Here is a 27,179-nt window from a genome sequence, read left to right on the forward strand (position 1 = left end):
CTGCAAACCCCCCCTCCCCTTCCTTTCTTTGATTTTTGTGAATGACAGAGGAATGCCGTGACTAAGCTTCGGAGCAGCACAAAACGTGGGACCTTCGCCAATCAAAATAATTATTATCCGTGAAGCGGAAAATCAAGCCGGACCAGGGACCAGCAGTGGCTGCTAAGAGAAAAGAAATTAAACACACACCTTTCCTTCTTCTCCAAGTGAGTTATGGCTGGGGCATTTATTTCATTTATTTTATGGTATTTATATGTATAGGTAGTCCTTGATTTACAACGGTTTGTTTAGTGACCGTTCAAAGCAGTGGTGAAATGTAAAATTTGTTACTACCGGTTCTGTGTGGGCACGGCTTGGTGGTGGTGGGGTAATGTGACTGGGTGGGCATGGCCAACTTTTTTTTTTTTTTTACTTGGTCGAAGAGGTTGTTAAAAAAAATGCTTTTAAAAGCCTCTGACGATCAGGCAATTTAGCTGGGATTGCCAGAGGCTTTTAAAGGCATTTTTTTTCCTACAGCCTCTTCGGCCGTAGAGGTTGCAGAAAAAAATGCTTTTAGAAGCCTCTGACGATCCCAGCTGAGCCACGCAATCATCAGAGGCTTTTTTTTTTACTTTTAAAAGCATTTTTTTCAGCCGAAGAGGTGGTAGAAAAAATGCTTTTAAAAATAAAAAAAAAAGCCTCTGATGATCGCGCGGCTCAGCTATGCATGGGGGGGGCAGGGATTTTTGCTACCGCTTCTCTGAACCACCCGCCTCCATCGCTACCGGATCAGGTGATCCGGTCCAAACTGGGAGCATTTCACCCCTGGTTCAAAGTTACAATGGCATTAAAAAAAAAAAACCAGCGGTCACCGTTTTTCACACGATCTTTGCAGCATCCCCGTGATCATGTGATCAAAACTCAGACGCTTGACAACTGGCATGTACTTATGACGGTTGCAGTGTCCCGGAGTCACTTGATCACCTTAGCGGCCTTCTGATCAGCAAAAATCAACAGGGAAGCCAGATTCACTTAACAACCATATTACTCACTTAACAACGGCAGCGGTTCGCTTAACAGCTGGGGCAGGAAAGGTCGTAAAAATGGGGCGAAATTCATTTTTAACATCTGTCTCGCTTAGCAACAGGAATGTTGGGCTCGATTGTGGTTGTAATTTGAGGATGTCATGCATTTCTATGTTTTTTTTGTTTTGTTTTTATTTGATTTATATGCCGCCCTTCTCCGGAGACTCAGGGCGGCTTACAATGCGTTAAGCAATAGCCTTCATACTTTCGTATATTTTATACAAAGTCAGCTTATTGCCCCCACAAACTGGGTCCTCAATTTACCTACCTTAGAAAGGATGGAAGGCTGAGTCAACCTTGAGCCTGGCGAGATTCGATCTTACTTTAATTGCAGATAGCTGGTGTTAAATTACAGTGCTCTGTCTGTGAGCTATCCAGGCTCGTTTTATTTTACTGATTCTGAAACGGGAGCCTGAATCAATCAGTTCCTTTTGAGTTTTGGTTTTTCTTTTTTTCAAATTTTCAGATTGACCGAACAGACACCGGGACTGAATTGGAGAACTTGGATATGGAAAACAAATACCGGTAAATCAGAATAGATCTGGAAGGGACCTTGGAGGTCTTCTAGTCCAGCCCCCTGCTCAAATAGGAGACCCTCTACCATTTCAGACGGCTGCCCAGTCTCTTCTTAAAAACCTCCGGTGATGAAGCACCCACAACGTCTGGTGGCAAGCAGTTCCACTGGCTTATTGTCCTCCCTGTTAGGGGAGCTTCTCCTTCATTCCAGGTTGCTTAACGATTACCGGAGAACAATAGCAGAAATACTGGCATCATTGACACACGGTGCTAAACAATCTGTCTGCTTGCTTTTTGCCGTAATGTCTTGGGTGAACCCAGTTAGCAGAATCTGGAATCCATGGTTGATGGCTTAACGTGTGGTCAACCTAACCTTGAGCTGATTCCGCAAAGCAAGGATAAGCAGGTTATTAAGATCTGGATATGATCTTTCACCATCCATCGTGTTTTTGCAAACACTGTCTCTTCTGACTTGTTGCATGAACCACTTGTGGAGACGTATCTACAGGGAAATCTCTATCAAGAACATCTACCTTACTTTTTACAACCAGATCAGTGTTTCTCAACCTTGGTAACTTGAAGATGGGTGGACTTCAACTCCCAGAATCCCCCAGCCAGCAGCGCTGGCTGGGGGATTCTGGGAGTTGAAGTCCACCCATCTTCAAGCTTCCAAGGTTGAGAAACACTGCATTAGAGAATGATTCCTGCAGATGTCTTAATTTTCCGAACGCTATTAAGCACAATTACAGTTGTTGCTAATCTCTCGGGTACCTTCGCCTTTCTGCTTTTTTTTTTTTCTTTCTTTCTTCTTTTTCTTCAAACCACAGGTTTCTGGGTTGTCGGAAATGCACCGCAGTTTCCTGTGCCACGCTTGTGTGGCCCCAGATGCAACTTCACAGAGGAAAGATGATGCAGAAAAGAAAAGAAGATGCAGAAAAATGAGTCGCTTCCCCCGGTCCAAGTTGCACGAAGGCTTCGTAGGATCAGACAGACTGTGATTTTAATACAAGCTTTGGCCAATATCCTGCCTGTGTGTTTGCAACAATTTGGGGACAGGATGATGCAAGGAGAAGGCAAAATTGTGTTTGCTGATTATTTTGTACAATTACAAAATGGGGCACGTACACATTCGTTTATCGACTGCTCAAGTGACACGTGTGAAAAATATAATAAAGGGAATATATATTTAATACTGCATGTTTTGACGGCAGTGAGACCTGTACTTGCACAACATTGGAAAAATGAGGAAACACCTTCAGATGAAAATATAATTAAAAAAAATATTAGATTGTGCAGAAGTGGATAGGTTAACATTACAAGTAAAGGATAAAGAAGACACAGAATATTTTTTTTTTTAAAGTTGGGATTTGTTTTATCAAAGGTTAGATAATAAAAGTAGAAATTAGAAGTTGGAAGAATGCTATTATATACAAGCAAAGAATATTATTACCACTATTATTATGTAAAATGACCCAGACAATACACTGTTTATCAAATACCTACATATGTTAAATGTATAAATAAAAATGTATAATTAAAAATACTAAAAAAAAAAATCTTCTTAAGAAAAATAAGGGGATTGGTTTTAGGTCAGGGATCTGCAACCTTAAACACTCAAAGAGCCATTTGGACCCGTTTTCCCACAGAAAAGGAAACACCGGGAGCCACAAAACCCTTCCCGTGCCTGAATATTTCTTGAGCGGCCACAAAACTAGCATATGTAGTTGAATTAAATGTTTTGTTTTCTTCTGAAACTTTTCTTTTCTTGGATTTATTCATGGTTGGCCTACTGGGAGAGTTGAAAAGCTCAATAAATTGGGTGTCGCACATTGGCGGTTGTGACACATATTTTGAGTGACAGGGAGCCGCAGCAGAGGGGTGAAAGAGCCACATGCGGCTCCAGAGCCGCAGGTTGCTGACCCCTCTCCTAGGTGGTGCAAATTGTGAACCATTTTTCTTTCCAAATGGGTTTTGCATACATACGGAATATTGGGAAATCAGATTCAGAAGCAAAGGTTAGGAACTCAGTACAATCATTAACTGTGTTGGGTGGGGAGGATGAGTTCTGTAGTCCCAACACATACAGAAGAGAATGGAATGAAGATGTTGTTTCAATATTAAACTCCTTGGTTTTAAACTCCCTGCACCTAAGTGTCCTTAGTAGCAATTACTTAAAAGAAAAAAACAAAGAGTAAATCAACTATACAATTTTAAGTATGTATAATGGTCTCCTTTGGCTCCGTCTTAACTGAGATGAAATAATTAAGGCAATTAAGCTGAGAACAATGCCCAATTAGCATAGCTTCATCCTTTCCAAATCAGATAGGCATTAAAATAAAGGAAACAAACCAGACACGCCCGGCTGATGCTTCTTTCAATTACGATGCCTGGATAAAGTCACACAAATGAAATGCCAGATTTTGCTGGGCTGACCAGCTTTGGTGGCATTTAAATAGCTTAGCTTTGACTCTGCATCCCAGTTGCCCTGATCAGAATAACAGGATAATAACAGAATAACAGAATTGGAAGGGACCTTGGAGGTCTTCTAGTCCAACCCCTTGCTCAAGCAGGAGAACCTTTACCATTTCAGACAAATGGCTGTCCAATCTCTTCTTAAAAACATCCTGTATTGGAGCGTTCATCACTTCTGGAGGCAAATCATTGCACTGAATGGTGTGCAGTGCTCTATAGCATCGTTTTGAGGGTAGGTGAAGTAAAGACAAGGATAGAGAAAGCTCAAACCGCATTCTTCAAAAGGAAAAAGGTCTTCTGCAGTCATGACAAAAGCCTAAGACTGAAAATCAGGCCAGTCAGATGTTACATCTTTTCTATCCAGAGTTGGTCTCTGACAGAAAACCACTTGAAGAAACGAGAAGCATTGGGGGAAAATACAGCAGTGGCTGCTGGAAATAACAGGTGTGAGCTTCCCTCTTCACCCAGATCTCTACTTACTTGGAATAAGACTGGACCACATTGACAACAAGGATTGGTATATATTTGTCCATGTCTCAACAGCGGCGAGAATGGCATTTGCTCAACTGTGGAAAGATGCAGATACGCCCCCTGACCATCTGATAATAAATAAGATTCTTCGATGTGCTGAGATGGACAGGTTAACATATATCTTAAAAGATAAGGAAGACTCAATATATAATAGAAGTTGGGACAGATGCTTTGTCTGGCTTAAAAAAAGGTTAAACCTAGGAGATAGGTGATAAGATCGTCTTATTAGATTAAATAGATACTTAATAGGCTATATAATTCTTTATAATTTTGAAAAAAACAGGCCAATTGTTTTGTAGATAATTAAAAGAACTTGATTGTATTGAAATGTTTGGTTAGGATGATATTAGTTAATATTAATTGGAGAGTGAGCTTAACTCTCGGTTAGTCATGTTTGTTGTTTCGTTTTAGTCTTGTGTTTATGTGTTCCTACATTTCATTTCTTATATTGTTTTCCAATCATTATTATGTGTTAATTTTACTGTAAATATTTAATAAAGATTAAAATTATTAGATTTAATAAAGATATTTTTTTTAAAAAAAGAAACGAGAAGCATTTGAACACATAATAATTTACAGACGGCTGTTACCTATAAACTAGGTTAACAAAATCACAAATGAGGAGGTGATAAGCCACCTGGGAAAGGCAAGCGAAATCATCACAGCCATTAAAAAACGAAAGTTAGAATATTTTGGACATGTGATGTGACACGCAGAAAAATACGCCACACTTCACTTAATCCTTCAAGGAAAGATTGAAGGCAAAAGAGGTCCAGGCAGAAGAAGAACATCATGGCTTCAAAACCTTAAGGAACCGGTTTGGACAAAACTCAGCAGCATTTTTTCATGCAGCTGTTGATAAAAAATAAGATTGCCAACATGATCACCAACGTCCGATGACGGATATGGCACAACAAGAAGAAGAAGGACTTCAACTCCCAGAATTCCCCAGCAAGCCAGCCAGGTGAAGTCCAAATGGCCCAAACGCCGATCCAGAAAGACTAGACATCTCATATTTCTAACAATTTTATGGACATCTCCATGCGGTTGACTTGAAGAGCTAAACTGAATAGGATCTGGTTGAGAATAGAATATAAAAAAATCTGATTATTTTTTTTCCAGGAACCATGCTGTGACAACCATAGTGTCAGCACTTCAAACTACATTCGTTCCAGTGCTGACATAAGGAGGGGAAGAGGGGGCAGCTGGCAAGAGGACGCTTGAGTTTTCACCTACTTATTTTCCCTGAAGATAATATCCCCTAGGAGATGGGGTGGGAGGGGGAACATTCCTGGGAACTGAAGTAGTAGATATGGGGAGAGTGATTTGGAAGATGGCCAATGAGACGCAGAGAATTGGGGAACAGAAAGGGAAGGTTTGGGGTCAGGAAGTCAGTGTTGGCTTCGACATAATCGGGGACAGATTGTCGTGCTTAATAAATGAAAGATTTCATCAAAGATTATCTGTTTGGAAATGCAATTTATTTGAGACGACATCGAAACCCGACACATAGCCACCTCCTCTGCTTATTATTAATGGACTAATCAGCAAAAAGAGCTGGGCCTTGCTATAAATCTCTTTTGGAAAGAAGTTATTATATACGGTATGAGTCAATCGGGAAAGCCTCAAGTCATATACTCAATGAACTCTTGTGAGTCAATAAATATAAAACAAGTGGATAAATAAAGCTGGGGAAAATGGCCTTCGGATAATTAAGCGATGCGCCTCTCTACTACGAGATGGCAAAGAGGAGGAAAAAATCCAGATAAAATCTTGCTTGAGTTGAGGTGACTTAATAAGTGTGTGTATATATGCCTTTTTCTTAGGTTTGTCATCATTTCCTTCTGGTGTTTTGCTACAGAAGGCAAAACTTATAAGAGGAAGAGCTCTCTGACAGGGGATTTAGTGGTCTTGCCATACGCAGAATTCTTGCAAGAAAGAAATGAGGAGTTTTTTCAGGGGGGAAGTGGGGGGGAAGAGGGTAGGCCAAAATGGTCAGGCAGAAGCTGAACAGCCATTCGTCAGGAGTGATTGATAACTAGATAAATATCCATAGACATATCATAGAATGCTGGGACTGGAAGGGACTTTGGAGGTCTTCTAGTGGCTAGTTACTGTATAATGTAGACCATCCTGCTGCCCAAGCAGAAGCCCTTATATTATCCTGGATATCTATCCATCCATCCATCCATCCATCCATCCACCCAACTTCCATCCATCCATCTATTCATTTATCCATCCATCCATCCATCCATCCATCCATCCACCCAACTTCCATCTATCCATCTATCCGCCCATTCACCCACACATCCATCTACCCAACTTCCATCCATCCATCTATCCATCCATCCATCCATCCATGCAATCATTCATTCATCCACCCATCCATCCATCCACCCATCTATCTATCTATCCATCCATCCATCCATCCATCCATCCACCCAACTTCCATCTATCCATCTATCCACCCATCCACCCACCCATCTATCTACCCAACTTCCATCTATCCATCCATCTATCCATCCATCCATGCAATCATTCATTCATCCACCCATCCATCCACCCATCTATCCATCTATCCATCCATCCATCCATCCATCCACCCATTCATCCATCCATCCTTCCATCCATCCACTCATCCATCTATCCATCCATCCATCCATCCATCCACTCATCCATCCAATCTCTTGAGTGTTACTGTAGATTCCTACACTGAGTGGGGGTGGGGGTGGTCTTGATGACCTCAAGGTTCCCTCCTACATCAGTCTCCAGAACCAAGGTCATCTGAGAGTGCTTTCTTTCACAGTAAACTGATGCCTTCTGGGAAGCATTACTGGCCACCTTGCCCTAAACGGAAAAGTCTCTATTCCAGAAAAATGATGCCCCTTGGGAAAATAAGCATTAATTGGCATTACAGATAGTCCTCAACTTACAACAGTTCGTTTAGCAACTGCTCAAAGTTACAACAGCTCTGGAAAAAAGCGACTTACGACCATTTTTCACACTTATGACCAAAGCAGCCTCCCCATGGCCACATGACCAAAATTCAGACACTTGGCAACTGACTCATATTTATGACAGTTGCAGTGTCCACTTGATCCCTTTTTGTGACCGTCTGACAAGCAAAGTGAATGGGGAAGCCAGATTCGCTTCACAACCGTGTTACTAATTCAACAACCGCAGTGATTGACTTAACAACCGTGGCAAGAAAGGTCATAAAATGGGGCGAAACTCACTTAACAAGCGTCTCGCTTAGCACCAGAAATGTCAGACTCCATTGTGGTCGTAAATCGAGGACTACCTGTATTGGAATCGCTGGGGAAATGCTAACCGTGAAATCCCAAGATTTGGAAACACCCTTTTGTATAAAAAACGTTGTTCGTTGACTTACAGGGCAAAGTACAGCCGGTTTCTAACCACACCTCCTCCGAAGGAAATTAAATTTAATTTCCTGGCATCTTATAGAAAGTTCTATTTTTACCCAGAGGGCATAAGTAGCAAACCTCCTTTAATCCGCCAACTTTGGCAAACCTCCAAAATGGCTTTGCAACAGCCCATCTTAAATCCGGTGAGTACGATGAGAATTTCCATGGGGGAGGTTTTTTTGGGGCGGGGAGAGATTTCACCTGCCCCCCCCCCCCCAATATATGATGATGTCCAATACACAGAATTAGAGACACTGAGATAAAGTGGGAATGGGCACTAAAAATAAAAGAGAAAGAAACACCAGAATACTTTTTAACATGGGATTTGTTTTTATCAAGGGCTAACTAATGGAAACAGAGGTTAGAAACGTAAAAAGGAATAAAAGAAAGATTGATCATATAAAAAAATGAATAAGTTAATGTTATTTTTACTATGGGACTATTATCAATATTAGACCTATTAGGATTACTTTTATGCTCATTGTCTTTTTGTTATTATTCAAAATGAATGGTACATAGGCAACACACCGTTCATATAGATATGCAATTTTTTAATGTTTATTAAATGTATAAAATGTATTAATAAAACATATTGTTTAAAAAAACCGTGTGGGAATGGGCTTCCTGAGAGGGAGAGAGACAAGCAGCTCGTTGTACCATCTCACAACAAAGTTCCACACGGTAGCAAAGGAAGAAAGAAATTGCTAAAGGTTGGAGCTTTTCATGGAGGTTAAAGATAGGAGAAGTTTCGTTGTCTTCAGTTCTTGGTCAGCCTTCAGTCTGAAAGTCAGGGAGAAGGAAGGAAGGAAGGAAGGAAAGAAAGAAAGAATGAGGGTATGAGGGAGAGAGGAAAAAGAAGAGAAAGATTGAAAGGAAAAAAGAAAGAAAGGGGAGGAGAAGGAAAGAAGAAACAAAGGGAGAGAGAAAGAGAGAGAAGGAAGGAAGGAGGAAAGAGCCTTGGTAGTACAGTGGTCTAAAGCACCCTGTTATTAAGACCAGCTGCCTGCAATTACTGCAGGTTCGAATCTCGCCAGGCTCAAGGTTGACTCAGCCTTCCATCCTTTCAAAGGTAGGTAAATTGAGGACCCAGTTTGTGGGGGCAATAAGCTGACATTGTATAAATATACAAAAGGATGAAGGCTATTGCTTAGCGCATTGTAAGCCGCCCTGAGTCTCCGGAGAAGGGCGGCATATAAATCAAATTTTAAAAAAATAATAAAGAAAATGAAGAAATGAGGGAGGAAAAAGAAGAGAAAGATTGAAAGGAAAAATGAAAGAAAGGGGAAGAGAAGGAAAGAAGAAACAAAAGGAGAGAGAGAAAGAGGAGAGAGAGAGAAGGAAGGAAAGAAAGAAAGATGGAAGGAGGGAGGGAGGGAGGAAAAAGAAGAGAAAGATTGAAAGAAAAAAAGAAAGAAAGGGGAGGAGAAGGAAAGAAGAAACAAAGGGAGAGAAAGAAAGAGAGAGAGAGAAGGAAGGAAAGAAAGAAAGAGATGGAAGGAGGGAGGGAGGAAAAAAGAAGAGAAAGATCGAAAGAAAAAAGAAAAAGAAAGATAGAGAGGGACGGAAGGGGAAGGAAAGATGAAAGAAGGGGAGGGAGGGACAAAAAATAAAAAGAAAGAGAAAGAAAGAGAAGGAAGGGATGGAGGGAGGGAGGGAGAAAGGAGAAGGAAAGATAAAAAAAGGGAGGGAGGGATGAAAAAGAAAAAAGAAAGAAAGAAAGAAAGAAAGAAAGAAAGAAAAAACAAAAGGAAGGAAGAAGAAGGGAGGAAGGAAGGGAGGAAGGAAGGAAGGATTTTTTTTTTCTTATCGGAGTCTCTCCTGTTAAGGCAAACTAAGGTCTACAGCTGTTTCCTGCAAGTGATAGAGACAGCTTGACCTTGTTTTGCCTCAAGCTAAGCTGGTCCGTTCTTGGCTGGACAAGCGCTTGGAAATACCACGCCTGTCGGTCAGACAAAGGGCAGCTGGAAAAGACGTCTTGAAAGAAACGTCTGTGGGAGCCTCGTTTTATTTCCGAATATCGTGAGGATCCTAATTCTTGAATGTGAAACCATGTTCATAAAGACTAATTCTAGGAGATTAAAGTAGCTTTCTTTAGCCAAGCCAAGCGGTGAGTGGGTTCCTCTAAGCCCTTTTCTGTTTCCTGCTTTCTTGAAATTAATCACGTAGGAGAAAGTGGGTGTCTGAAGTCAATTTCTGACCCACAAAAACACACGTTAGTCTCTTCTAAGGCAGGGGTCTTCATCCTTGGCCACTTTAAGAGCTATGGACTTCAATTCCCAGAATTCCCCAGCCAGCTTATGGCACAGATTTGAGTATATTTAGTCAGTTAGTTTACTTTATTGATTAGCCCTCGGGCCGTATCAAAGTGCAGAGTTCCAGGCACAAATGATTACTAAGATCTGATTATCAGGGACCCTGTGGCTCAGTGGCTAAGACGTTGAGCGTGTCAATCAGAAGGTCAGCAATTCAGTGGTTCAAATCCCTAGTGCTGTGTAACGGGGTGAGCTCCCGTTCCTTGTCCCAGCTTCTGCCAACCTAACAGTTCGAAAGCACGTAAAAAATGCAAGTAGAAAAAGTGGGTGATTTTTTTTTACTTTTCCCCCTCTTTATCCCGCAGAGCGTCCCCTTTTGCAGCCCAATTTTTGGAGGCCTCTGCGAAGGAAAAGTTATTTTAATCCAAGGCTGCGTCCCGTTCTCTGCGAAAAGGTTTGTTATCTCTTGATTGCGGATGGCTCAGCTGCTCCTCCCTTCCTTTTGTGCCCATTTCACCATCTGCTTTGAAGGCGATTGTCCTTTCACCCCGTTACACCGAAGGGTGTTTCATTCGTTTTATGGCTTGATGATCTCTGCTGGTAAGAAAGGAGGGACTGAACAAGTCCAAGGGCCGAGTGGCTCTTGGGTGGCTTCTTAACATCACACGCACAACTTTCCTGGAGCAGCTCAAAGTCCATTTTAATCCAGCATTTTGTTTTTTATGGGTAAAATCCGAGAAAGCTGCAAGGTTATTACTGTAGGTCCAACCTTTGCTTCCTGCAGAATCAGCTAATGCAGCGATGTCCAACCTTGGCAACCTTCAGACTTGGGGACTTCAACTCCCAGAACTCCCCAGCCCGCATGTTTTAAGATGAGTGGACTTCAACTCCCAGAATTCCCCAGCCAGCATGCTTTAAGTTGGGTGGACTTCAATTCCCAGAATTCCCCAACCAGCTTTAAGTTCAGTGGACTTCAACTCCCAGAATTCCCCAACTAGCATGTTTTAAGATGAGTGGACTTCAACTCCCAGAATTCCCCAGCCAGCGTGCTTTAAGTTGGGTGGACTTCAATTCCCAGAATTCCCCAGCCAGCATGTTTTAAGTTCAGTGGACTTCAACTCCCAGAATTCCCCAACCAGCATGTTTTAAGATGAGTGGACTTCAACTCCCAGAATTCCCCAGCCAGCGTGCTTTAAGTTGGGTGGACTTCAATTCCCAGAATTCCCCAGCCAGCGTGCTTTAAGTTCAGTGGACTTCAACTCCCAGAATTCCCCAGCCAGCTGCTTTCCTATATTGTAGATCAGGAGTTTCCAATCTTGGCAACTTTAAGACCTGTGGACTTCAACTCCCAGAAGCATAGCTGGCTGGGGAATTCTGGGCGTTGAAGTCCACAAGTCTTAAAGTTGTCAGGATTGCATGCCCAATCTTGCTGTAGATCATTTTTTGAAGTCAAAAGATGGAGCTTGAAGAGCATATATTCAGCTGCAGGGCCTTTGACGTTCCAGATTCTCTGTGAACCTGGTGTGTGCGAATGGAGATACCGCCTTCCACTTCAACCCACGATTTGATGAAGGCAACGTCATTGTGTGCAACACGCAAGAAAAAGGCTGCTGGGGACCTGAGGAACGGACCTCCCAAATGCTCTTCCAGCGCGGCGTCTCTTTTGAAGTGGTCATCAACATCAGGAGCTGTGGGTACCAGGTAAAACCAAGAGCAGAAGGTTCTCTTGGGGGCCTCTTGACATCCATGGGGCCCTTGGTGCTCTCTGAGCTTGGTGGTCTTCTTGCAGATATTTCACTACCAGCTAGGTGATGCCATCAATGCCAATGAAAGTCAGCTCAGAGAGTATCAAGAGCCCCACAATTGTAGTTCTCTCCTTTTCCTTTTCCTTCCTTCCTTCCTTCCTTCCTTCCTTCCTTCCTTCCTCCCTCCCTCCCTCCTTCCCTCCCTTCATCTTCCCTTTTCTCCTTTTCTTTCTCCTCCTCCGTCCTCCTTCACTTTCTGCTTCCCTTCTCCCTTCCTCCCCCCTCCTCCTCCTCCTCCTTCTCCTCCTCCTCTTCCTCCTCCTCCTCCCTCTTCTTCTTCTTCTTCTTCTTCTTCTTCTTCTTCTTCTTCTTCTTCTTCTTCTTCTTCTTCTTCTTCTTCTTCTTCTTCTTCTCTTTCTCCTTCTCCTTCTCCTCCTCCTCCTCCTCCCTCTCCTCCTCCTCCTCCTCCTCCTCCTCCTCCTCCTCCCTCTTCTCCTTCTCTTTCTCCTTCTTCTTCTCCTCCTCCTCCTCCTCCCTCTTCTCCTCCTCCTCCTCCTCCTCCTCTTCCTCCTCCTCCTCCTCCTCCTTCTCCTCCTTCTCCTTCTCCTTCTCCTCCTCCTCCTCCCTCTTCTTCTTCTCCTCCTCCTCCTCCTTCTCCTTCTCCTCCTCCTCCTCCTTCTCCTCCTCCTCCTCCTTCTTCTCCTCCTCCTCCTCCTCCCTCTTCTTCTCCTCCTCCTCCTTCTCCTCCTCCTTCTCCTCCTCCTCCTCCTCCTTCTCCTTCTCCTTCTCCTTCTCCTTCTCCTTCTCCTCCTCCTCCTCCCTCTTCTCCTCCTCCTCCTCCTCCTCCTCCTCCTCCTCCTCCTTCTTCTCCCTTCTCCTCTTCCTCCTCCTCCTCCCAAACCCCTCTCTCTTCTAGCACTGATGATGTCAACTAGTTGGATAATGAAACATCTTCATTGCAGAAGTGGTGCTTGCACGTGAGCAAACCGGTAGCAAAGGTAAGTGAAACCCACCACTGAGCAGGAGGGCCAGTATGGGTAGGGTTAGGTTAGGTTAGGTGGCTGCCCCGGGATAGGTGATGGGAGTTATAGTCCGGTACATCAGAGCGCCTGGTTTGAAAAGGCAGCTGGAATTACGCCAACTGTGGAGATGAAGCTCCTTAAATCAGGATAACCAGATTCAATTTGATCTACTCCTCATAGCTCTCCTTCTAAACTTGAGCTCCAAATTGTGAATGGGAGAGTGCTGCGAATAAAAAAAAATAAATCACAGGTTTAAGTGAGCCTTGGGATATCACAATTGGTTTATTTTGCCTTATTTAATCAGTCAGTCAAACGTTAAAAGGTGATGCCGTGATTTATTGCTTGCCGCCCCCTAGTGGTGGTGCAGAGGTTTATTTTTGCTGCCCCCTAGTGGACATAATGGGATGTGGTGGCTCACTGGCTAAGATGCTGAGCTTGTCGATCGGAAGGTTGGCAGTTCAGCGGTTCGAATCCCTAGTCCTGCGGCGTAATGGGGTGAGCTTCTGCCAACCTAGAAGTTCGAAAGCAGGTAAAAAATGCAAGTAGAAAAATAGGGACCACCTTTGGTGGGAAGGGAACAGTGTTCCGTGCGCCTTTGGCGTTGAGTCATGCCAGCCACATGACCACGGAGAAGTCTTCGGACAGTGCTGGCTCTTTGGCTTTGAAACGGAGATGAGCACCGCCCCCTAGAGTCAGGAACGACTAGCACATGTGCGAGGGGAACCTTTCCCTTTACCTTTAGTGGACGTAGTACAGAATTACTACGAATTGCATTCTGGAAGTTTCCAAATACATACATACATACATACATACATACATACATACATACATATATTTGTCTTCTTAAGTTTTCGCGGGTGTGCATATGCAAAAAATTAAAATCTCGGGTGTTTTCCCACGTCATTATAAATGACACCCGAGATTTTAATTTTTTGCATATATATATATATATATATATATATATATATATATATATATATATATATATATAATTATGCTTGACTTGAAGTTTCATCTGTTCTTCTTTTCTCTTCTCAAAAATGTTTGCGAGAAGCAGTTGCAATGTTCACACAACGAAGACCTGTAGATTCTAGACCGTTGTTTCTTAACCTCAGCGACTTTAAGATAGAAGGACTTCAACTCCCAGAATTCCCCAGTCAATTTGCTGGCTGGGTGAATTATGGGGATTGAACTCCACGCATTCTGACTGGGAGAAATCTGGGAGTTGAAGTCCACATATCCTAAAGTTTCAAGGCTGAGAAACATCGATCAAGAAGTTCCATGTTTGTTTCCTTCTACACACACACAACACAACACAACACAACACACACACGCACACAATTTCACTTCTCATTCTGTTCTTTTTCCTTCTTTAGGTTTCGGTCAATGGGAGCCAGTTCATAGATTACCAACACCGCCTTCCAATGCATCAGGTCCAGACTTTGCAGATCAAAGGGGACGTCTCTTTGAGCTGCATCAGTTTCACAGGAGGATTCGTGAGTATTGCTATCAGCCTCTCTAACCTCCAGGTTAAATTTGCCAGCATGGATTTTGTGACTTCCCCCCTCCCTCTCCCCCTCTCCTCCTCCCCCAAACCTCCTTCCCTTCTAGCACTGATGATGTTACCTAGCTGGGTAACATCAAATTCCAAAAATTCTCTGCTTATCAATGAAAAGTCCTTCCTTAGTAGCTCAGGTTATCCAATCATGAATTTGGGTTTAATCCATGCTTGCTTCTGCTCCTTCTTGCCTGGAAGGATAAGTTATAAACTTTATGTTCTGAGCTAAGCTCCCTGAGAAAGCTTAAATCACACGCTTAGTCCCCAAAAAACACCTCTTTTATTTAAATGGCTGTGAATTACGGTCATTCACAGCCCGTAATAATTCACAAACATTCTGTGAAGAGTCCGACAGATGTCTGTCACAGTCTTTCAAGGTAAGGCTGATGAGCACCCACCTTTATCTCCCTTGAAACGCTACCAGAGACCTAATTGCCAATTAGTTTTGCAAGGCCAAACGGAGCACAGAGTCAAACGGAGCCTCTCAAGAGTTTGAACCAATCAGAATGAACAAATTGCTTCCTGCAAGTCGGTTTGCTCTTTTTTTATGTCTTATGGGAAGGGCCAATCAACTCCAAGCCTTACTCCCAGGTCACCCTTTTTTTCCCCCTTAATTGTTCTTGCCTTCTGGCAGTTCTGCGCATGCGCACACTGGCTCCCCATGTTCTTCTGCCTCGTTGATGTCAGATTCCGGAGGCTCCGGAGGCAGCATATAACTCCCAGATGGCCCTGGCCCTCTCTCTGCCTCAGACGCAGAGCCCTTGTCCGAGCCTTCCCCAGACTCCAGGACTGCCCCACGTTCCTCCCCAACCTCCTCACTGTCTGAATCTGCTGCCAGCTCTGCTGGCCGCTGGCGGACCACAACAGCCTTTTTATTATTAGTTCTTCTGGGTATGTGTGTGTGTATATCTTTATATATATCTTTATATATGTATTTTAGGTTCCACCCCCTTATGCACCTCCGCCGTACAATCCCATCCCGCCTATGAATGTAAGTAGAATTCCGGTGTTTAATTTACCTGTGTTCTGCTTGCAAAAAAGACAACGTACATTTTTCAGCCTTGATGATCAAAACAGGTAGTCCTCATTTAACATCCACTTGTTTGATGGCTGTTCAAAGTTACGACAGCGCCGGATGAGGAGATTCACCACAGGTCCTCATAGTTGCAACTATGCAACTATTGCAGTGTTCCTATGTTTACACCAGTGTTTCTCAACCTTGGCCGCTGGACGATGTGTGGACTTCAACTCCCAGAATTCTGGGAATTCTGGGAGTTGAAGTCCGCACATCGTCCAGCGGCCAAGGTTGAGAAACACTGGTTTACACGATCATGATTGGGGTGCTTAGCCACCAGCTCATCCTTATGAAGGCTATATATATATATAACCAGTTGTGACTTTCACTGCTGGCTTCCGGCAAGCAGAGTCACTGGGGAAGCTGGCAGGAAATCGAAAAGGCATTCATGGGTTCGTTTGTGCTTAACGACAGCACGGGGTCCGCTTAACGTCAGCAAACAGAACTGCCACAACTACCACTGTAAGCTGACACGGTTGCACGACACCACACTTTTAAGACTGTGTCGCTTAGTGACAGAGTTGATGATCTCAATGTATCGACATTAAGCAAAGCCTACCTTTAGCTATGTAATTGAGTATTTTAACACCTTTGCTTAAGCGTTTGGACTATCGTGAGTGGTTCCTTGATGGACCAGCCTCAACTAAATGAATGAACAGTTCTAGACAAGGAGAGAATATTCCTCTTTTGATGAGAAATAGGGCATCCTTGCTGGACATCCTTGTTGAGAATTGCTGAGTCTTTTAGACCCAAATCCTTAGGAAATAGATAGATAGATAGATAGAGATAAATAGATAGAGATAGATAGATAGATAGATAGAGATAAATAGATAGAGATAGTTATAGATAGATAGATAGTTAGATAGAGATAGATAGAGATAGAGATAGATAGAGATAAATAGATAGAGATAGATAGATAGATAGAGATAGAGATAGATAGAGATAGAGATAGAGATAGAGAGATAGAGAGATAGAGAGATAGATAGAGAGAGATAGAGAGATAGAGATAGATAGATAGAGATAGAGAAAGAAAGAAAGAAAGAAAGAAAGAAAGAAAGAAAGAAAGAAAGAAAGAAAGAAAGAAAGAAAGAAAGAAAGAAAGAATTCTTTATTGGCCAAATGTGATGGGGCACACAAGGAATTTGTCTTTGGTGCAATAAAATTCCTTATCCCACCAGGCTTGAAGTTTTAGGCCTGGATAACCTTGAACTACGCCGTCTACGTTCCGCCTTAAGCTTAGTACACAAGATTATCTACCATAACGTCCTACCTGTAAATGAGTACTTTAATTTCAACCGCAATAACACGAGGGCTACCGATAAATACAAACTAAATGTAATCCGTTCTAATCTCGATTGTAGGAAATATGACTTCAGCAATAGAGTAGTAAATGTCTGGAATACTCGACCTGTTCCTGTTGTTAGTTTCTCTAACCCCCCCCATACCTTTTACCTTCCCCATTTCTTAAGAGGTCCCTAAGGGGGCATGCATAAGCGCACTCCCTGTGCTACTGTCCCCATTTATATGTTCTCATTCTGTGGGTTTATGGGGAGAGCACACAGCCTTGGGGGGGCCCCTGTGCTAATTGTACAGGTATCTGATGTGATTCTGCTTAGCTTCACCTGCTGCTTCCTGTCTGTTAGGAAGCTGGAAATCTGATCTAGATGGTCTACATCTCCATAACAAAGTGTTTTTTTTTCCTTCCTTTCCTCAGAACGTCGGTGGAATGACGGTTTGCAATCCAGTACGTCACCTTTTTCCTCTTTTTTTTAGGACATCCACGGAGTTGGTCTTGATTCCCCTTTGCATTAACCCTTTGCAAGCCCCGTGCAGATTCCAGATAATTCTCTTTTTTTTAAAAAAAAGTTTATTTATATATTTTCACATTACATACATAAGTAGGCAGTGATGGGATTCAAATAATTTAACAACCGGTTCTCTGCCCTAATGACTGGCTGGGAGGGCGTGGCCATGATGGGCGTGGCCAGGGGGTGTGACAGACAGCACTCGGCCTCCTCAACCCCCCCGGGAGCAAAAACGGGCTCCAGGGGGAGGGATGCGCCGCCCCCTGTGCCCCATTTTGGGCCTAGTAGGCCTCCCTGCACTTACCTGGGAGCCAAAATGGGACTCGTAGGGACTCCCGGAAGGGGTGGGGCAGGGAGGGGTGGGGCCAGCCAGCAATTTAACTACCAGTCCGCCTGAACTGGCCCGAACCGGCTGAATCCCACAACTGTCTGTAGGTATTTCCTCATTTTTCCAGTACTGTACAAATACAATTCTTGCTGCTGTCAAAACATGTAGTATCAAGGATAGGTTCCCTTGATCATACTCTTCAGGTATTATACCTCGTAAAAATATTTCTGGCTTATAATCTATAATCTATAATCTATCATTCTGGATGATTCTTGAAGGAACATTCAAAGACATTCCTTGCAGTCAAAGTTCTCCCATCTACTCCAATGTCTAGTCCTGTGATGATGAACCTATGGCACGCGTGCCACAGGTGACATGCCCGAGCCATATCTGTGGGCACGCGAGCGTTGCCCTAGCTTAGCTCCAGAGTACATGCATATGCCAGCCAGCTGATTTTCGGGCCCTTTGGGCCCACTGGAAATCGGGAAACGGGCCATTTCTGGCCTCCAGGGGGTTTGGGAAGGCTGTTTTCGCCCTCCCCAGGCTCCTAAAAAGCCTCTGGAGCCTGGGGAGGGCAAAAAACAGGCCTACCAGGCCCACCGGCCCAACATGGGCCAAAAGTGGTGGGAGCGCGGGGGGGTTGCGCGTGCATGCACGGGGGGCGGGGTACATTGAATTATGGGTGTGGGCCCGCGCGCGCTCAACCGCCCGTACTCCCCCTCCCCGCTTTTGGCACATGACGGCAAAAAGGTTAGCCATCACTGGTCTACTCAGTAGATAGGAAGACTTTGGTTGTATGGCGCGTCTTTGAACGTTCCTTCAAGAAGCATCTGGAATCTAATTTCTCTTGGGAGATGGGATTGTTGGTCAAGAGATGATCAACGGTTGGATTTGATTGGCCCTTGCCTGGAAAAAAAAATGGTATAAGAACACAAGTGTTAAGCACAAGAACCAAAAAGAAGTTAGAAGGGCAGATCAGGTGGAATTCAAGGTGAGTCTAATGGAGATGGAAACCAAGGAAAAATAAGTAATCAAGTCCAGGACTCAACTGAGGTCAGGATGATAACCTCCAACACCAAGCTTTGTGTTTGTGTGTGTGTGTGTGTGTGTTTCCTTTATCATGGACTTGCTGAGAACCTGGAAATCAAAAAGGGAAAGCTTTAGTACTCCAAAATGACCTTGAAGTCTCGTTTTTAGGTAGAGTCTCCCATGAGTGAAGCTTGGCTGATATTGACTTTATGGACATATCCATGTATTTTTCTTGGCTACAGTGCAAAGTGGGTCAACACTGCCCTCTTGTGGGTAGTTTTGAAATTGCTAGCCTAGCCTGGTGGTCTCCCATCTAATTTTTAACCCAGTCTGACCCTACTTAGCTTACCAAAATTGGCCAAGTTGAACTCGATGCTACTACTGTCCCTAAACAAAGGGAGAGGACAATGTCAGACAGTCCGAAAATGGAATGAATGGTGGATCGGATTAGATCCTGGGTGAGGAGGCAGAGACCAAGCATTTCTGTACCGTTGCCAAGGCAATTACTGAACTTGGCCGCAAAGTATGGTCAAAGAAGTCAAGATTTTTAAAAACCATTCTTTAAGATCAACCCATCGGCAGGATTCAAACTCGCCTCCTAGGAACGTTTCTCTTTTTCTTAGTTCTTCTCTTTACTCTTTTTTCATCCTGATCTTTTTTTTTTTTTTTTTAAATTTTAGGCCACCCCGTTTAACGCACCTCTTTCGGGACGTTTCTTTCCCTTCTCCAAGATCACAATTATGGGGAGCATCCCTTATTCAGCGGACAGGTATGTCAACCTAAGAACTGGGGGAAAACACAACAACCCCCCCCCCAATACAGGTAGTCCTCGACTTACAACAGTTCGTTTAGTGACATTTCAAAGTTACAACGGCACTGAAAAAAAGTGAGTTACATAAGACGCTCCGGAGTATAAGACACACCTTAGTTTTTGGGGAGGAAAATAAGAAAAAAAAAATCTGCCTCTGCCTATCAGCATCCGTTGGTATCCATCTGGCTAGCGTCCTGTCAGTGTGTGGGAGAGTTGAGGGCTGTTTGGAAACTGAAACAGTATTTGCTGTGTGAGCAACAAGGAAGAAGACAGCAAGGAGCCTGGGCGTGGCTTAGGTCAACTGTTCTAAAAGCTGCATGCTGTACTGATCTCTGAAACTAAAACTGAAACTCCTCTCCTCTGCTTGTGTTTTGCTTGGGTTGGAAAACCTGCTTTTGGTATTGTATATTTACTGTATATTATATATAAAGAGAAGTTATTGTATGTTTTGGTCTCAAGTCCCCTAATCATCCTGGTTGCTCTTCTCTGCATCCTTTCTAGAGTCTCAACATCTGTTTTATAGTGTGGTGACCAACACTGGATGCAGTACTCTAGATGTAGTCTTACTAGGGCTTTGTAGAGTGGCATTAGGGTTGTCCCTGGAAGTAACCAACGTGCTTTCCTCGGATCCAGGTTTCACGTGGACCTGAAAAACATCTTGATGGGCAACATCGCCCTGCATGTCAACCCCCGGTTCAGAGAGGGGGCACTGGTCCGGAATTCGTTCATCAATGGTGCTTGGGGAAGCGAAGAGAGAAATATTGCCTTCCTGCCCTTCTGTCCCGGGCAGGCCTTCCAGGTAAGAAGAGCATCCCTGGGATAAGAATTTGCTTCATGGCATTTCAGAGTTGGCCACAAAAACCCGTATCAGGGTTACTTTCAAGTAGCAGGCGAGAAAACGGGAGACAGTGAGTTCTAGTCCCACCTTAGGCATGAAAGCTGTCTGGGTGACTTTGAGCCAATCACCAGGAGACAATGAGTTCTAGTCCAGCCTTAGGCATGAAAGCTGTCTGGGTGACTTTGGGCCAATCACCAGGAGACTGGGAGTTCTAGTCCCGCCTTAGGAATGAAAGCTGTTTGGGTGACTTTGGGCCAATCACCAGGAGACAGTGGTTTCTAGTCCCGCCTTAGGCATGAAAGCTGTCTGGGTGACTTTGGGCCAATCACCAGGAGACTGGGAGTTCTAGTCCCGCCTTAGGAATGAAAGCCAACTGGGTGACTTCGGGCCAATCACTAGGAGACTGGGAGTTCTAGTCCCACCTTAGGAATGAAAGCTGTCTGGGTGACTTTGAGCCAATCACCAGGAGACAATGAGTTCTAGTCCAGCCTTAGGCATGAAAGCTGTCTGGGTGACTTTGGGCCAATCACCAGGAGACTGGGAGTTCTAGTCCCGCCTTAGGAATGAAAGCCAACTGGGTGACTTCGGGCCAATCACCAGGAGACTGGGAGTTCTAGTCCCGCTTTAGGCATGAAAACCGGCTGAGTGATTTTGGGCAAATTCTTTTCTCTCAGCCCAACCCACCTCACAGGATTGTTGTTGTGGGGCAAATAAGAGGAGGAGCCTCTGTGCCTTTTTCTTTGGTGTACAGTTAAGTCTTCAACGTACGACCGTCATGGATCCTCCCCCTTATGGTCATAAGTTGTGCTGGTCGTAAAGCGGCTCACCACATGAGTCGACCTGATTTTTCAACCTTTTTTGCAGCGGTCATTATGCAAAGGGTATGGTCGTTAAACGAACCCACTGTTCCCTAGGAGTCAGTTTTGCCGAAAACCGGAAATAAATGCTATTTTTTGGCAAAATAAAATAAAAATAAAAATTTCAAATAAGTCAATATGGTAGCTGGGAGCGTGTTGTTGAAGCCCCTCCTCATTTTACCCATAATGCACTGGTGTCTTTTTTAAAGGGGGTGGGACTTGAACAGCTGCTCCCTTGAGTTTTTCCCACAATATTCCTGACTGATTCCCCCCCCCTACTTTTCTCGCAAAGGAGTGGATTTTTAAATAATCAGGATAAAAACCAGGGTGGATTTGATTTAAATCGAGTTGATTTAAATCACAATTTAAATCATGATTTAAATCACTAGTAAAAAGGCTTGATTTAAATCAACTCGATTTAAATCATAATTTTTAAAGAGCAACTGTCATCTCTGCTACTCCTTTGACCCGCTGTTGACTCACCGATAGTCCCAGTGTTGCAGAATATACAGCCTCATGCTACATAACTAAGCTCCGTTTCATGCTGAATAAACTAAATTGTTTATGTATCTTAAATAGAAAACTATCTTACGATAGATTTTTACCCCAAAAGTTTTTTATTAAAATAAATTCAATAAAAATAAAAAAAATCCGATTTAAATCAAAAAAATCCGATTTAAATCAAAAAAATCTGATTTTTTTGATTTTTTTTAAAAAAAAAATCATTGATTTTTATCCACCCTGATAAAAACCTCTCCTGCTTCCTTTGACCATTAGCTGGAGATCACCTATCTACAGAACTGCTACCAGATGTTGGTGAACGGGCAGCTGAAATTCGAATACTGCCATCGGATCCCTCCCTCTCAAGTGGACCAACTGGAAATAGCCGGAGACGTGATTCTTTCCTGCGTCCAGTATTGAATGAATGAAGACCTCCCATTTCTGCCTTGATGGACGGAGGAGAAGGGCTTATGGGTTGTAGCTCCCATATCCCCCTCTAGACCAATGAACCCATCCAAGTTTCTGTCACACATGCTTTCCCCTGCAAAATAAAATCGATCGCATCGATTACAGATTCTTCACAAGAAACCTGGAATTTGTGGTCCTCAAAGAGTGATGTGGGTTAACCCAAAAGTCCTTTTTTTTTCCCCAAAAGGTGACTGGACTTTCTGTTGTTGTTGTTTTTTTCTTTGAAGACGTTTCGCTTCTCCTCCAAGAAGCTTCTTCAGCTCTGGGATGGATGGGTGGGGGAATGGAAGGAAGCGAAATGTCTTCAAAGAAAAACCAGGAAGTCCAGTTGCCTCTTGAAAAGGCACTTTTGGGATAACAATTACCTGAGAATCTCCCTAGACACTTACTAAGGACAAAGGCTTCTTGTCTTTTGATGTACACTGAGAGCGTATGCACCGGAGACAAATTCCTTGTGTCTCCAATCACACTTGGCCAATAAAGAATTCTATTCTATTCTATTCTATTCTATTCTATTCTATTCTATTCTATTCTATTCTATTCTATTCTATTCTATTCTATTCATTCTATTCTAATTCTAATTCTAATTTTAATTCTAATTTATTCTAATCTATTCATTCTATATTATCTATATTCTATTTTCTATATTCTGTTCTATTCTATTCTTTCTCTATTTTCTATATTCTATTCTCTATTTTCTATTTTCTATATTCTATTTTCTATTCTATTCTTATATTCTTGTTTTAATTCTATTCTATTCTATTCTAATTCTAATTTTAATTCTAATTCTAATTTATTCTAATCTATTCATTCTATATTATCTATATTCTATTTTCTATTTTCTATATTCTGTTCTATTCTATTCTTTCTCTATTTTCTATATTCTATTCTCTATTTTCTATTTTCTATATTCTATATTCTATTTTCTATTCTATTCTTATATTCTTGTTTTAATTCTATTCTATTCTATTCTATTCTATTCTATTCTATTCTATTCTATTCTATGCAATCTTACTACAGAAATAGTAATTTCTATCTTTACTTCCTTATTTCTCACTTCTGTCATTTGATTGCATCTTGTTCAATTACGCAAAGAGGAGCATAATTTAGCATCTCTATGAAAATAAATTCCAAGGAACGCCAACAGATTCTGGATTCCTTCTGTGATATTCACTGTTTCGGGCGAAGTTTTTTTTTTTCTCCAAACGGGCATAATGAAAAGACCTATGAAGCGACAGAAGGGTAAACAACGAACAAGTAGTGGATTATCAGTTGTTACCCAGCTCTCTGGAGAAGACTGTGATGTTGGGAATGATGGAAGGGAAGTGAAGAGGATGACCTGGTGACGCGGTTAGAATGTAGCATTGCAGGCTAACTCTGCTCATTGCCAGCAGTTCGATCCTGACCAGCTCAAGGTTGACTCAGCCTTCCGTCCTTCCAAGGTGGATAAAATGAGGACCCAGATTGTTGAGGGAAATAGGCTGACTCTGTAAACCGCTTAGAGAGGGCTGTAAAGCATTATGAAGCGGTATATAAGTACTAAGTGCTATGGCTAAGGTTGAGGGATACCATTGGAAGAACTGAAGAATCCAGTTAGATCATTCCTGCAGAATATCTATTCATCTAATCATCACTCACGAGTTAACATAATGGCATATAATCTATCACGTCCAATTTGGTAATCTCTTCTGGGCTTGAGATGAAAAAGAATGAAATATTGACTTTGGATTTTGCCGATTAGATAAATCTTTTGCTATACAAATAACTAGTCCATATTAGTATGTAAAAGTTAAGACATTGAGGCTGTAATGTTATTATCTTATTTAATTGCACTAAAGAGTTGTAAGTACTTTTTTTTTGTTCTCCCCCACTTTTACCCTTCACTTCTTTCTCTTGCTTTTTCCCTCCCCCATTTCCCACTATTTTCATTTTCTTTTGTATTTCATATCTTGAAAAAAAAATTAATGTATTAAAAATCAATCAATCAATCAATGCTTCTTGTTGCCACCCATCGTAGATCAACAAGAGGGCGAACCAAAACCTTCAAACAGGGCTTGTGAATTCTGTTTTTATGAATCAGCAGTGCAGATTTTCAAAATTCATTCTACTGCACTGCGACCCCAAGTTTAAAGAGTGAAAGCAGCAACAGAGGCACCGTGTGAAGATCTGAAGGGACAGATCCCCTTTGGAGAATGGGAGGAGGTCTATCTACGAACTCATCAAGAATTGATGCCAACTTGACTCAAACAATACCAACTACTACACCACCTCTTCACAAACATTGGGCTTGCTGTGTTTTACCCAGATCTACAGATTACAACTCCTTTGATTCACACCCCGCCCCATGAATTAAATCAATAATTATTTCACTTTTCTTAGTCCTGTTCAAATCATACATTCCCTCCAAATGAATAATCTACATGTATCAATGAAGGCAGTTTAGCATCTTCGGACAAACTTTCATGAGTCCAAAGTGATGCTACATTTACACGCTCAGGAAGTGCCTCCAATCTTGTGCAACCAAGTCTACATTTTTAAAGATATGAGCCAGGAGAAGATATGCTCTCTTGAAATGGCACCGTCCCTTTCTCTCCAAAACAGTGAAAGCAGTTTTATTTTGTTTCGTTCAGCCTTTACTACAGTATAAGGGCTGGAGCCAGATTGTAAAAGGACGTACTGTGATTTAAGTATCAAACAGGCAGCAAAAATACTGGACAAATATTTCGGTCTCCTTCAGTGTTCTGCTGAGCTCTACAAGGGTCCCATCCAACCTTACTCTCTTGAACAGCAGTGTGCAGGAAGCAGTCCATCCATCTCTTAAGTGTGCGCTGAAGGCACCTCTATCGGGATATCTGGTAACAAACTGCAGCTGTTAATAATGTCTATTTTGTCTGCCACGGCCCGCAGATCGTCCAGAACCAGCCGTATGTTGTGGGAAGCGTTGATGATGCCGTTTTGGGAATTGCTCAGCTGTCCAGTAATGGCTCCAATCTCCTTGATGGCAGTTTGGTAAACCTGTTTGACGGTGTTGTGGATGTCGTAGTATAAACGGGCGTTACTCTCCACCAGCTTCTGCTGCAAGAGGGAGCTATATCGGCCCCGGTGTTTGATGTGAAGGGCAGGCTTCTCTTCGACCGCCGTGGGGGACGCCGAATCTTCGTTCCTGTAAACGATCAGGGGTGGTAAATCCGGCGTGATCAATGTCGCCTCGGTTTTCGATCCAGCGAGATTTCCGGTTTCGTCTTCCTCGTCTGTCTCAGAGGCTTCCCCAGTGACTTGAACTCCAGAAGGGTTTCCAAAGGCAGGCCGAGTGGAGGCCGAACAATTGATTTCTTCCTCCGAGTCGGTCTCGGAGGCTTCACCCTGGATGACGGTTTTGTACCTTGGAGAGATCATTTCTGGATCACCTTAAAAGAGGAGGGGAAGCACATGTGAGAATCGGAGAGGCAGGCCTCAAGAAGGAATCTTTCTGTTATGGAATACGAGCCACTGTGTGATGACTCTGGGCGTGGCACAAAGGCAACACAGCCAGAGAATAAGCAGGAGTCCCTTTATTAGCTCCAACTTTGCTCTACCCCCCCCCAACATTCCTTTGACTCTCCGGTCTGGAGAAAAACTCTCCCACAAATGTGTAATGTTTAATTTGATTTATATGCTGCCCTTTTCCGGAGACTCAGGGTGGCTTACAGTGCGTTAAGCAATAGCCTTCATCCTTTTGTATATTTTTATACAAAGTCAGCTTATTGCCCCCACAAACTGGGTCCTCAATTTACCTACCTTAGGAAGGATGGAAGGCTGAGTCCACCTTGAGCCTGGGGAGATTCGAACTTACTTTAATTGCAGACAGCTGGTGTTAAATTACAGTGCTTAGTCTGCAGAGCTATCCAGGCTCCTTGCGCATCCGCCCCCACCTCTCCATGTCCTCCCCCCCCGCAGGGCGTGGAAAGGGGGACAGGCAGCGCTGCGGGCAAAAGGGAGCCCACTCCCAAGCCTGCATGCAAAAGAGTCTAAGGCAGTGTTTCTCAACCTTGGTAGCTTGAAGATGGGTGGACTTCAACTCCCAGAATCCCCCAGCCAGCGCTGCTGGCTGGGGGATTCTGGGAGTTGAAGTCCACCCATCTTCAAGCTACCAAGGTTGAGAAATAACTGGTCTAAGGCCTTGGCAATTTTTAAAAGACCCTTGGACTTCAACTCCCAGAATTCCCTGGGAGCTGGAAAAAGAGTTGGCTGGGGGGAGAGTGGGGGATTCTGGGAGTTGAAGTCCACAAGTCTTTAAAAAAAGTTGGAAAGCCCTGGCTGGGATTGCTTGCAAAAGGAGCTGCTCCAACAGCTGCTACTTTGTGACTCTTCTTCTTGCTACTGTTACCATTTGCCGGCCGAGCAAAACCTGAGCACTCACCTTTCCAAGCAGGAAACAGTCACTTCCTCTTGGAGGGTCACCTGACGGATCACGTGACCGTCGCTCACCCACCCACCCACTCAGACCCGCCGCGGGGATCTCTGCTGCGCATGCGCTTGGAGAGGGACCGTGCTTAGCTTGCAGAGAAAGCCGGTGGTGGGAAACGGAAAGGGGCGCGCATGCGTAGAGTTGTCCGCCTGGGTGGGGGCAGCGATGGATGCTCGGGTCTTACCAAGAGGCTGGTGGGAGTGGGGGGGTCACCTTCGTCCCTCAACACCCCCCAAGGACAGGTTCATCCCCTTCCCTCCCCTCCCCCCCTCCCCTGGCTGCTGATCCTTTCCGAGTGCGCAGGCGCTCCAGGGTTTGCAATGCAAAACTGCAAATGCAATTAAAAAAAAATATATTATTATTTTGACAGAGTAGCTAAGAGTCTGCAGGGAGGAAGAGGCTGGAAGGGCAGTCCCACAATGCCCCGGCTAGGGT

At 43.4% G+C, this 27,179-nt stretch overlaps 2 protein-coding genes and 1 long non-coding RNA gene across 3 annotated transcripts; 2 read left to right on the forward strand and 1 right to left on the reverse strand.

Moving 5' to 3' along the window:
• The first annotated feature begins 20 nt into the window (after window positions 1–20).
• On the forward strand, window positions 21–3,295 carry LOC148112340 (uncharacterized). The gene is made up of 3 exons (XR_015729425.1): window positions 21–206; window positions 1,531–1,589; window positions 2,408–3,295. It is a non-coding gene; the product is annotated as an uncharacterized LOC148112340 (long non-coding RNA).
• A 4,790-nt stretch (window positions 3,296–8,085) lies between these two features.
• Window positions 8,086–22,396, forward strand: LOC117677590 (galectin-4-like). The gene is made up of 9 exons (XM_034437903.3): window positions 8,086–8,151; window positions 10,626–10,714; window positions 11,766–11,961; window positions 14,404–14,523; window positions 15,526–15,576; window positions 17,375–17,404; window positions 19,503–19,591; window positions 20,267–20,432; window positions 22,106–22,396. Exons 1-9 carry the CDS (start codon window positions 8,122–8,124, stop codon window positions 22,247–22,249), a joined length of 915 nt encoding a protein of 304 aa, XP_034293794.2. The 5' UTR covers window positions 8,086–8,121; the 3' UTR covers window positions 22,250–22,396.
• A 1,710-nt stretch (window positions 22,397–24,106) lies between these two features.
• BLOC1S3 (biogenesis of lysosomal organelles complex 1 subunit 3) lies at window positions 24,107–26,825 on the reverse strand. Its single transcript, XM_087876267.1, has 2 exons — window positions 26,697–26,825; window positions 24,107–25,704 (listed from the first exon to the last, which is right to left on the reverse strand). The coding sequence occupies exon 2, from the start codon at window positions 25,691–25,693 to the stop codon at window positions 25,115–25,117; it is 579 nt and encodes a 192-aa protein (XP_087732393.1). The 5' UTR covers window positions 25,694–25,704; window positions 26,697–26,825; the 3' UTR covers window positions 24,107–25,114.
• Between the last annotated feature and the right edge of the window lie 354 nt (window positions 26,826–27,179).

The sequence above is a fragment of the Pantherophis guttatus genome, chromosome 10, assembly GCF_059756535.1.
Source record: "Pantherophis guttatus breed Tessera chromosome 10, ASM5975653v1, whole genome shotgun sequence".
In the NCBI taxonomy this organism is placed as follows: domain Eukaryota; kingdom Metazoa; phylum Chordata; class Lepidosauria; order Squamata; family Colubridae; genus Pantherophis; species Pantherophis guttatus.

Excerpts from the sequence above, each read along its gene's own strand:
- LOC117677590 (XM_034437903.3), top strand. The coding sequence starts at position 8,122 with ATGGCTTTGCAACAGCCCATCTTAAATCCG. Across the intron at positions 14,524-15,525 it reads TCAGTTTCACAGGAGGATTC|GTTCCACCCCCTTATGCACC; the intron begins GTGAGTATTGCT and ends TATGTATTTTAG. Across the intron at positions 15,577-17,374 it reads ATCCCATCCCGCCTATGAAT|AACGTCGGTGGAATGACGGT; the intron begins GTAAGTAGAATT and ends TCCTTTCCTCAG.
- BLOC1S3 (XM_087876267.1), bottom strand. The coding sequence starts at position 25,693 with ATGATCTCTCCAAGGTACAAAACCGTCATCCAGGGTGAAGCCTCCGAG.